The sequence below is a fragment of the Medicago sativa genome, chromosome 2, assembly GCF_051527215.1.
Source record: "Medicago sativa cultivar Bolivia chromosome 2, Bolivia_mono, whole genome shotgun sequence".
In the NCBI taxonomy this organism is placed as follows: domain Eukaryota; kingdom Viridiplantae; phylum Streptophyta; class Magnoliopsida; order Fabales; family Fabaceae; genus Medicago; species Medicago sativa.
Window position 1 is genome coordinate 65,876,969 of NC_140750.1, and position 12,517 is coordinate 65,889,485.

Consider the following 12,517-nt stretch of genomic DNA (forward strand, 5'->3'; position numbering starts at 1 on the left):
GTAGGTGCCAAGAGCCAACATACGTTTTTTCAAAAAAAAAAAATGAAAAAAGAGCCGACATATGTTTGGTTTGGTTCGGTTGAAAAAGGATCAACTCAAATTTCACAATGACTGAAATTTAAGTTTCTATATTGTCGATATAAAGATCTCATTAATAGATATTTCCTCCGTTTCAAAATACATATCCAATTTTTGCAATGTGCAGTATTCATTTGACTTACTTTGACAATACTTTTTAACTAATGTATAAATACAAATATTAGCATGTAAGATGTTGTTTGATTTGTCTCGACATGTATTTTCAAAATATTAAATTTTTATAATTTTTTACTTTAGATAATTAAAGATATTAATGGTCAAAATTGTGCATTGACATATGTGAAGTGGTTGACTTGGACATGCATTTTGAAACGGAGGGAGTAATATGTAAGTGCATTTGTGAGCATTCTTTTTCTCAAAACTTTCTCTAAAGATTCAACTGGGTTAAACATTTTTCATATATGTTCAAAAAATACTACTTGTGTGAGATATGTTATGTTTTGCAAGACTTAAGTTTGATCTATTTTTAAATAGACAAAGTTTGAATGTCTATTTAAAAATGTCAGCATTTTTTTATTTTTAAATCACTATACCAATCATTACTTGAGTAGTTAATACTTTTGTAAATAAACTAGCAAACTAATATATTAATGAATTAAACTTTGTTTCTTTTACAATACATTTAATATTCAAAATATTATTTTTAAGGCATATTCAAAAGATTGGTGTAGGTCATGTTTAAATAGCAATTAGCAAATTTATGATTAATGAAAAAAATATATAATTTAATATAATAATGTTAATAAATATTTCACATATTTGTTAGAAAAAAGGTTGATGATTTGGGGTTAGGAAGTTTAAAGAATTTAATTTTCTTTTAGTAGGGAAATGGTGTTGAAGGATGTTAGTAGATAAGTGAAGGGATGTGGTATAGAGTGTTGTTAGCAAGGTACGGGGAGGAGGGAGGGAGATTGAAGGAGAATGTTAAGGATGGATCTGATTGGTGGAAAAAGGTGGCGAAGATTAGAGATGGAGTCAGTTTAGATGTAGGAAGATGGTTTGAAGATAATATTGGTAAAGAGATTAGGAATGGGGTCTCTACATTTTTTCGGACGGACCCTTGGTTATGTAGGGTGGCGTTTAAGGATAGGTTTAGGAGGTCGTTTGATTTGGCGTTAAATTGTACGATATAAGTGGCAGATATGTTTAATTTGGGGTGGGGGGAAGGTGGTGAGGCGTGGAAATGGCGGATGAGGTTGTTTTTTGGGAAAAAGAGATAGTGGAACAATGTCGGGTGTTATTTGTGGATATTTCTTTGTAGGGTGATTTACCAGATCAGTGGAATTGGAGGTTGGATCTGGTTGATGGTTATTTTGTTCGTGGTATGTATCAACATTTGACATATGCCAAAGGTATTACGCGTCCCATTGTTTCTGATTTTCTTTTTGCACTTAGTTTGGTTTGATGTTACTTGGGTTATATGGAAAGAAATAAATAACAAGATTTTTAATAATAAAGAGGAATCATTTCCTCAATTTTTTGATAGTGTTAAGTGTTTTTCTATTGGTGGTTGAAGGCCAATATTGTTTGTTTAGCCGTGGGTTATCATAACCAGTGGTGTAATCCGCTATTGTGTTTGGCCCTTGTTCATTAGCTCCTTTATTTTGGCTTTTAAATTTCAATTTTGTAATTATGTTGTAAAACATATGTGGTTTACTTTAGCATACCTTGTGCTAAGTAAGTCACTTGTTGGTTGGTAATATCTTTCAGTTTAACTTTTTCAAAAATAAAAATAAAATACATATCTCCTTAAGTAGAACAATCAGTCTGATCATTTTAATGAAATAAACTTCTAAAAATGTTTTATCCTTATCTATTGGAAAAGAGCTCGATGATTACACAAGTTCATAAATTCATGTGACTTTGTAACAATCTAACCTAATCCACGTTTTCATCGTGTTCTATACTCATTGTTGTATGCCCATATCTAAATAAGGACCCTCTAATTCAATTAAGAAAACGAAAAAAACTTACTTTAATAAAAAAACTTTTTATACTTTTGAAAGTTTGATTACACAAGTTCTAAAATATTTTTACTATATTTATTTTTTTAATTAATATTTCAGTGACACTAATTAGCATTTTTTTTAATATTTAGAACAAGTGAAGTGTAAAAGAATTATTAATATTTATGTAAAATATAAAAGTATATTCTAATATTTAAATTAAATTATCACTTCGTATGAAGCGATGAGTCCTTTTTCTTCCTATATTTGCTTCGATGAAAAGAAGAAACACATGTACAAAGAAAAAAGAAAAGAAGAAAGAAACACATGAGTGGAACCTTTGCTTTCATGCCTGGCATTTTTCATGCCTGTTTTACTGTCTGTCTCTAGCTGTTTGGTTGACTTCTTATCTCTCTATTTAAAAATATTATAGATTGAATGGGTGAGATTTAAGGCTCTTAGGTAATTACGTGAATCCAACTAATTAAATTCTCACTTCACATCACTGGACCGATCCTAATGTTTATTTAGGAGTAAATATTCTGTTTTGTATTACGTATGAGCTGGTGTCAATATATTTGAATATATTGAAATTTCAATAATACTTTTGAATGTGACTTTTGCTACTAATATCATTAGATTAAACGGGCTAATATCATTAGAGAGGATCTTCACCCTAGAGAGGAGTGCTAGCAACACTCTCTTTTGAACATTCTCTTTAACACTCACTCTTTTATTGGGTGAAATCAATGTAGGACATACACTTTGGAAATGGAACCCACATAAAGTGGTAGGACATACATTGATTTCACCCAATAAATGAGTGAGTGCTAGAGAGAATGCTCAAAAGAGAGTGTTGCTAGCATTTCTCATCATTAGATTAAACGGGTTACAGAAGACACATGATCTTTTTGATAGAAGATACATGATCAAATCAACTAATAAAATGCATATTTGAGCCAGACTTAGCCACTTAGGGATATTTCTCACTATAGTGACAATGCTTGATACATTGGTGCTGTTTGGTAAAACATTGCGGATAGATGATAAATTGGTTTATATTGGATGAACTTATAGCTAACGGATGATTGATAACGAATAAAAAATATGATTTGATTTGTAGTTTCTAGTAAGATTAGCAGTTGAATTAACTTATGTTGGAACACTAGTTAAATCTAGTGAGAAAATTGGATAGAAAAACACAATGTAAGAACTAGTGTGTGTGACTTAAAAATGTCCGACATTGGTGAGCCACACCAATTAGCAAGTGTTTATATAAGGGTAGAGTGACCTCCAAGTGTATAAAACACTTTTGCGAACGGGTGAGCGCTTAGAAATATATATATATATATATATATATATATATATATATATATATATATATATATATATATATATATATCATATCATCGCGCGCCGCCGGCCGGGTCGGACTGGGGCTTGGGTCAAAATGATGTCTATTTTTTTATCACTTGAAAATGTTAAGTTTTCTGATATATCCAATTAAGAAACGAAAACGCGTTTGCTTGAGGATTAAGCTGACTTAATCCCTAAGACACTAACTCTCTCTATAAAAGGAGAGCTCGCCCCACTCTTTCTTTACACCGAAATTCACAGTTGATGATTCATGTGCTTTTCCTCTCTTCTCCCTTCGACTTGTGTTAATGAGTCATTCTTCTGCTTCTACTCCTTTATGTCCCTTCGGTTTCGATAAGAGTGGTTACGTACCATATTGAGTGGTTTTAATCAAACGATTAAGCCATTGAGGTGTATATTCTCGAGCGATTACATATCGTAACAGTGATCTGGGCTGTTTTATCCTGGAAGCGGCGCGGTTGTTAGTCTACCTTGCACAAACTTGGGTAGTGCCGCGAAACGTCTTAAAAAGAGCGACCTGATCGTGACTCAACCCGGTAATTCCTTTGGTAGTAGGTTATGATTTTTAAAACACGAAAACAACAACTTACAAATATGAAATGATGGTTAACAAACGAGTTTTCTCACTCATATGAGTATATAAGCTAATTTATTATACTTGCCAAACAACTACGTGAAGGACCAAAATGATTGTTTATTCGTTTATTTATTTTTCTTTTTTCTCTTAACCCTTTAATTTTTATGGAAGGGTTTTCTAGTAATTTGAAATTCTACTAGAATTCTAAGGAAACCATGACTAGTGGTTGTTATATTTTTTTAATCACAACAAGAAGTTGCATTGCCATGCATTTTTTACAAAATATATTTGTAATCAAAATTGGCATTGCAATAGTATCACAATGCCCCTAGAATTCGAACTATGTTAATTCCTCAATATGCAACGATTTTCTGAAGTACGCTAAGAAATCAACTCTATTACAAAAGAAATCATTCCTAAGAAAAATAAAATATATCCCACAAATGAAAACCTTGCAGAGAAAGGCAAATATAAGCTAAAATTCTATCAGGATTCTAGTAAGCAAGAGGAGGAGACCAACACACTTCATTGAGGTTTACAAGAAACTGGAAAAACTTCAGGATAAAATTTCCTGAATAGATGAAGAAGCAGACACATTCATATTTACCAAATTATTTCTTAACTATAGTGGATGATTATGCAAGACTCATTCTGCCAATGCAAGTTTGTGAGAACTATTAAAATTTAACTTGATAATAATGTTATTTTTAAAATAAAAATATGTAATGTAATGCAAGTGTCTTCTTCTCACATGGTTTTCTGATACATGTAGGACATGCTATAGAATGAACTAGATTGGTTTCAACTTTTTATGTTTTTTTACGACAAGGACAATAATCACAACATGTTATGTTTTAACTTGTAAATTATATATAAAAAATCATAGTTTATGTCTGTTACATAGTAGTACAAAATTGTCAACTTGGTTTTAGTTTGTTTTGTTTCATGCGTTTCCAATATACACAGTAAAAAACAGTGAAATTTTTTGTATACAATGTTTTCTATACAAATCTTCAACAGCAGAAAACAATAAAAACCAATTCACAACCAATTAAAGATAAACAAACGGGAAAATGGATAAAAACTAAACTCATTGATGCAAAACACAATTCCAAAATTACTACTCAAAGAAACTGCCTTGAACATTGTGAAAGAGTATCAACATGAAAGCAAACATCACAACTTTCAAAATGATTTACAATACAACAAAACATGGAAAATGTATTATACTTGGTATCCTTCCTTAGTATGATAGCAATTCCAATCCACATGGTCTTATTCTTATAATGTCTGAGAAGCTAGAAACTATCTACAATCTTCCACATGATTACCATGTCACATGAATGAGTGTGTTCAATAACAACAAATAATTCAATGTGCCAAACACTTTCTACTGAGCTAAGAATGGACAAAGTAAACTCTCCTTTGAAATATTGAATAGCCAAGAGCATGGATAAAGAGAACTCATAACTTCATGAAAAATTCATAAGATTGATGTGAACCCCTTTGCCATAAAGTATCAATCCACAAAGGTTCTTCAGCTCCTTCTTCCAAAGAAGATAAGCTTACGGAATCCTTTCGCTACTTTTGAAGAGTCCGCCTCATCATTTATCCATTTCTTCCTGTTGTGGATTGATTCTTGCATTGCTTGGTTACTCGGCGGAGGAGTAGAGATTTGAATCTCTGAGACTTTAGGTGAAGTAGCATTACTTTCTTCTATTTCCTGATTCACCTTTGAATTCACAGCAGTATGTATTAATGGTTTGTTAGGTAATGCAGCTGTAGAAGTTGTGATCATGTCATTATTATGTCGAGGTTGATTATTATCGCCATGAAGTGAAGATAACTTGTCTGATACTACTTCATTTCTAGACTGATTTCCTCTCAATGCATGATCATGACTTGACAAAGACGAGTCCGTGCGAAGTTGGCTGATATTTTCATGTAAGATTTCTCTGTCTGAAGTCAAATATCTTGAATGTTTCTCCGGTGATGCCTTGGTCAGCACTCCAATGTCTTTCAAACCATGATTGTTGTTGTTTTGTTCAACTGCTTTTGTGGCATCAGGTTTGACAGGCAATACTACCGAAGCCTTGATTTCATTCTTAGTCTTTGCGCTACTCTTGGAAAGAACTTTCCCTTTTGTTTTATGCACATCTTCTTTATGATTTGAAGATTTCACTTCTTTTTGGAGCTGTTTCTTCAGTAAAGGTACCTTATTTGCCTTCAAGGAAGGCTTCTTGGTTGGACCTGAATTTGCTTGATTAGGTGAAACCTTCTGCTGAGTTACTCGGGCAGTTGCAAGGCGATCGATGGTGGAACTCCTAAGGACTGGTTTGTTCAGTTTCTTAGTCTCTCCATTAGATGGATGAATCTTAGGATTCCCTTTCCTTGCTGAAGTCAAAGAAGTCTTAGTTTCTGTTCCAGTCTTCTTCAAGGCACTTCTTTCGGCAATTCTTTTCTGCCGCTGCATCATTAACTCTTCTCTTCTCTTTCTATTTTCTTCTTCCTATTAATTGAAAATAAAGGTCAACAAATAAATTTTTCAATTATCCTATGAATTTGCAAATGAAAGCTATAGATAATATTAAGGAAAGACAAAGTCACATATATATGGTCGAGAATGGACAGTTGTTACTTGTTAGTTTACCTTTTCCGATTTGCTCTTCGTAGCTGTAGACCTGCTTCCCGGCAATGTTCTACTTCTTGACATGACATCAGATTTGGTTTTAGATGCATTTGGAGTCTTCGATTTTGCCTCTTTACTTGAAATTTTCCCAGATTTCGCTCCAGTATTTTTCTTATCGGCGCCTTCATGATTAGATACAAGATTTCTTTCGGTTTTAGCGTCCGAAATCTTTTTGTTAGCTTCGTATAGAGAGATGTTGTTTTCATTATCCATTTCCATTCTCCAAGGTGCTGCATTCTGCTGTACAGCTGAATCACGATCGAGAACCATGAGGAGATCATCTGGCTCGTGGGAAATTAAGGCATCAGTCTTCTTGTGTGAACCTTCTTGTGTACCGTTTGTGAATTCAGCCGCACCGACAACGTCTGAAACCAAACTGATATCAGAAGCTGTTTGAGAATTAAATTGATATTCCAATGGTCGAGCTTGAATCATGAAAGAGTCGTCAGCTAAAATGCCTTTCTTGTTTTTCTCTACAGGTAAATAATCTCTAGCTGAAGATGACACATAATAGCTACCCGATTCATCATTTCTCTGAGATAACAACAATTCCTCGCTGGTAATTTTCTTTGTCTGCATGAATGTAGATCCATCCTTCCCTTCGTTGAAATATTCAACACGATCTCGACCCTTACTGTCCAATTCCCTCTCTGCCACAATAAAGGAATCATTTGAAACTACTCGAGTTTTAGTGACGTCTGCTTCGTGGTGGTTAAACTCATTTGACCTTCCATTCTCAAACTTCTTGCTCATAGCATATTCTTCCTGAAATTTCATTGGCTGTTTTCCTATATCATGAGTAGAATCATCATCGTCTCTCAAAAGAAGATTCTGGAAAGCATCCCAGTTGTTATTACCTTTTTGCCCGTTGGAATCAGCATTCCTTGAACCATTTAGCATGTCATGGTGCTTTTCGCTATGTTGTTTCTTATGCTGACGAGAGGTTGACTTGTTTCTTTTCTCCAGTGACGCAACAGCTTCCTCTACCTTGTGTTTCAAGGAATTTCCATTGATAAATTCTTCCTCATTCGACAAACTCCCTTCAGTGATACTACCTTTTTCTCCGTCTCCATTGGATGTTATATAGTTTATATTACGGATAACTACTTTCCTTGACGACTTCTTTCCATGCTTCTTGTTGCGAAGACGCTCCGTTGAAGAGTTCTTTTTGCTTTGCTTTGAATTGTCATCTGAATCACTCTCATAAGTAGAATCAGACGATGCAGTTGACTCATCTTCTTCAGAGTGATCCAATACCTGAGATTTCTTGTTTTTCTTCTTCTTTTTCTTATGAGAATCCATTTCAGAGCGATCCCCGTTTGGAGGCCATTGCATATTCCCAGGATAATAGGAAGACGGAACCTGCATACCAGGATACATGTATCCTTGGTATGGAGGCGTTTGTTGAAATGCATGACCCTGAAAATTGTGAATGTACTGTGGATGATGGTTCGGCCATGACCTCGGCATTTGGCCCCTTCCATCAGATGATGGTGTTTGAACTGATGCTGGCAAGCTATAATCTGCAATTTTCAAAATCAATAAGAGTAACAAACTTCTGGACCCTTTACAAGATATCTAAGTTGTTTGATAGACTTTGTTTCAGAAAATTAGTCACACAAAAACTTTTTCATATCTAATTTACTGCTAAGTGGACAGTCCAGTATTTTTTTTGAAGGATGGACAGTCCAGTATTTAGACACAAGTTGTATTCAATAAATCCTATACTTGAATTAATAGAAAGGTACTGCATCCGCTGTGCAGTCGAAGACGTATGCACAATTGGTCGAGTGCAAAAGCATCATGGGAAGGAAATGATATCCCAACTATATGATATATTTTATCTCATAATACAAATTTACAAGAAATGATTGTTCTTTTTTTAGGAACACTTTTACTCAGGAAAAAACCAACATACTGAATCCACTTGGTAGTTTACCTTGGCCAATGTCGAAACTTGCATGGCTTGGAGTTGAATCAGAAACTGAGGCATCACCCGTGCCATTTATTTTACTTCCCGAGTCATCTTCACCTGCAAGTATGATTCCAGATGTCCTTAAGTAAGGCAATACGGGTTGCGAAGACACCTGCATGGCTGCAATCTCATCCATCCACAGCTTGTCTTCATTCTTTTGTTTGCATAGCTCTAAGAAATTTAAGCATGCTTCCCTACACATGACAGGAAATTATATCAAATAAGAAAAATGTACTGTTTTAATGGATCAATGTTATTATTTTCCAATATATGCTCGCAGACCTTAAACGTGAAGCTCCAAAAGCGTCAGCGAAACAAATAAGATCATCCATGGATTCTGGATAAAATCCAGCAACTAAAGCACGGGCGTAGGCCATTGCTTGTTCTTTGCAAAGCATAGCTTTACGATTGTCTAGAACACGTTGAAGGCGAACCCTACAATAAAACATAGATGAAAAATTATCGGATTATATCTTAGATACTTCCTGAAGAGTACAAAGATGTGTGCATATATAAGGAAAACGCCAAATATACCTCGAGTTCTCTTCATTTCCATCTTGATTGGAGGAAATAGTTGACCTTTTGACACGCCCCTCGGCATATGACACATTTCCTGTTAATCACATAGTATTGTTTTTCATTCACAGATAATATTGTGACCTACAAAGATACTATTTGCTAATTTAGTCTCACATTAAGCTATTTGTCATGTCTATTAGTAAAGCTTCCGTGTAAAATCGGACAGATGTGGGAAAAAAATAGTGGAAAATAGATGTGTGAAATTCCTCCACGTTTACCACGAGGAAGTTTAATTAAGAACAATGATGACGGGAATAAAGGCCGAGACACCAGTATGATTATGAGATCCCATCCATACCTTCTACTTCATTTGATTGACTTGAACCTTCAATCTGCACAATCTCCTTTTCTATGGTCACAAACCTCTCTATAACTTCTGGAGTGCTCACAAATCTAACAAACCTATATAAAATAAACCAACACAAACAAACATCATTGTTCTTATAGTATTAATCTATTTTTTATATAATAACTCACACCATAGTTTTAAATTGTAGTGGCAATATATAAAGGATTTTGAGACTGCCAAAACCGCAATGCAATTGTAGTCGCATGAGCAAAGCTTTTAAGCAACTTTTCACAATGTCAAGGATCACGACATAACTATGACCGCAATTTAAAACCTTGATCCGCCCTGGTAACTAAAAGAGGATTAATCCTTGGTGAGATCAAAAACTCATATTTTTCTACATTGAGAACATTTTCAAGGATTTAATTTATAAACGTGTAAAAGTAAAATCTATTGACACTGTCAATCAATCATAACCATCAGATCATTGAAAATATTTGACTTAAACCATAACTATTTCCAAAGTCACACACATGAGTGATTATGATTTGTCGACTATGCTCATAATGTACGAAAATTTAAGTTCACTTTTAATCCAATCTATCAAAAACCAATAATTGTTACAAAAACCAAAAGATAAAAAAAAAAAAAAAAAAAAAAACCTTTGCAAGGTGGCTTTGGTGAACCATGGAGCATATGTAGATTCAGGACATAGAGTGATGGAATAGCCACCTTTTGAAATCTGATCTTTTGCACATTTAAGGTGAGAAACAAACGGTTCTAACAGCCCAGAAGCTAGTCTTTCATTAACACCACCAGCAACAATCATCAAGTCACATCTTCAACATAGAAACACAATGTCAAAACCAACAAAAAACAAAAACAACCTTTTTTATTTTTGTAAAGTTGAGTAAAAGAACCTTGTTCTTGTTGGGGTGAGTTGAAAAAGAGCATGATCAAGATAAGAACTTGGATCCATAGCTAGAGTTAGAGTATTGTTGAAAGCTCAAACTTTAAAGGAATAATACCAAACTTCATCTACAATCTATAATGCTTCACATGGTGATGAAATTGAATGAATACATAAAGAAGATTAATTAATTTGCTGAGTTTTAAAAGTGGGTCCAATCCAACAGAACATAATGTGTTAGTGTGTTTCTTGTATTATTATATCTTAGCTTTCATAGACATATACACATGTATTTTGGAAAGAGAATTTAGATGTAACTAATAATCCAATTCAATTCAATTCAATGAAACACAAATCCAAATCTAAGAATGTGTTGGGTGTGGTTAGGAGGTCCATTTTCACGTTCTTGTTAACTTGTCATCCAAGAGAGTTTTGCTTTAGGTTGTCGGTGTCATTCACAGGTAAAGAGTGAGTGAGTAAATGAGCAGCAAAGAATAATAACACACTTGTTGCTTTCAATGTGACACTTGTCAGTGCCAACCACACTAGATAGAAATACAAATAAGTTGTCTCATTTCAATTTCTTCAAACAAGATATACTTCAAAAGTTTGTGTATCTTATTTGAGATTCTTGTTGGATCTATTTTTTCATATTTTGATTTTGATTCATTGTCTTTAAAATTTTTAACTTTTTTTCAATTATGTATTTAGAGGCTGGATTTTGATAGTTGAATTGATGGTATGACACTATCTAGGTGACTTATCATCTATGATTCTATCAAGTACAAATACTTCTTGATTACGCGTGTCTCTGGCTTGTACAAGTGTCGGTGTCCAACATTTATATGACACGTGTTCGATAACTCACAGAAGTGTCCTACAAAATTATTTTTATTTTATTCTTACATAATTTTAACACTCTTTAAACACATGATCATAAACTTTTAGACACACTCTTTGGACAATTTTTTTAATAAAACAAATTGCTGAAAATAGATGTATATATGAATTTTCATTCTCAAATTAATATTTTATTTTATTCAATCATAATATATATACACCAAACTGGTCAATTAGTTCAATTTCTTTGAATTGTAGTTTGGTCGAACTAGAATGTATCAGTTTTTTTTTTGAATGAAAAATGTTTTTTTTAGGGAATGAATGAAAAATATTATTAATTAGTTGTTGGATTAATATTTAATTTTAAAAATTAAGATAAAAAAGATAAAATTGTAAGAATTTAACTTATCAAAACATGATATAAGCCTCTTTCTTTCTTTAAAAAAAAACACACGATATAAGCCCGTGAGCAAAGAAAATGTTACCAAACAAGTCTATTTCTTCCCTAAAAAAAGTGACGCAACCAGTAAATATGAATTAAATATGATTTTTTAAGCACTAAAAACTTAAAAAAATCACATCTAATTCATTTCTTGTTAAAAAAAATTGAAATTTGACAAGATAGATTCCTATAATGTACTAAAAGATTTCTGAAAAAGATAATTTAAAATTTTAAAGAATACATAAGTTTATTTAAAGAGAATAAATCAAAATTTGAGATATTTTCGACAATAAAAAAGTTATTTAACCTTATAATAAACCTTATTGTATTATTATTCATCTATTTTTCATTCAACGTGTAACATTAAACTTCATTCAAATTTTTCATATTTGAATGAAGAATTTGACCCTACACATCTCTCCAAACCACGGCATATCCTCTAACCAAACAACTTCACTAATGGCTAATGTTCGAATACGTATGAACTACATGCAATAAACTGATCTAAAACAACATTTTATACACAAAACAAGATCATAAATTGTTGCTATCTGTGGATTGAAATTATTGGAGTCCGTAAATTAGAACAAGCTAGCTGTCAATAAGATTGTGTTTTTGGTACAAACAAATGTACATCTCCACAACAAGGGAAACCGACAAATAGTAGTAAGATAATCAAAGCTCACCAATTATGATGACAAAACAAGTTATGGGAAAGAATGTTGTGTTCTTGCACTTTTTAAAAAGGACTTTCCAGATGAGGATATATAAATAGTTTTATTTTTATTAATTTC

At 33.1% G+C, this 12,517-nt stretch overlaps 1 protein-coding gene across 1 annotated transcript; it reads right to left on the minus strand.

Annotated features, from left to right (window-relative positions):
- Positions 1 to 5,092: 5,092 nt before the first annotated feature.
- On the minus strand, positions 5,093 to 10,777 carry CIP7 (COP1-interacting protein 7). Its single transcript, XM_085745789.1, has 8 exons — positions 10,452 to 10,777; positions 10,194 to 10,370; positions 9,541 to 9,644; positions 9,198 to 9,276; positions 8,946 to 9,098; positions 8,628 to 8,857; positions 6,650 to 8,211; positions 5,093 to 6,508 (listed from the first exon to the last, which is right to left on the minus strand). The coding sequence occupies exons 1-8, from the start codon at positions 10,508 to 10,510 to the stop codon at positions 5,537 to 5,539; spliced, it is 3,336 nt and encodes a 1,111-aa protein (XP_085601915.1). The 5' UTR covers positions 10,511 to 10,777; the 3' UTR covers positions 5,093 to 5,536.
- Positions 10,778 to 12,517: the final 1,740 nt, after the last annotated feature.

Excerpts from the sequence above, each read along its gene's own strand:
- CIP7 (XM_085745789.1), bottom strand. The coding sequence starts at position 10,510 with ATGGATCCAAGTTCTTATCTTGATCATGCTCTTTTTCAACTCACCCCA. Across the intron at positions 10,371-10,451 it reads CTCACCCCAACAAGAACAAG|ATGTGACTTGATGATTGTTG; the intron begins GTTCTTTTACTC and ends TCTATGTTGAAG. Across the intron at positions 9,099-9,197 it reads GGAAATGAAGAGAACTCGAG|GGTTCGCCTTCAACGTGTTC; the intron begins GTATATTTGGCG and ends GTTTTATTGTAG.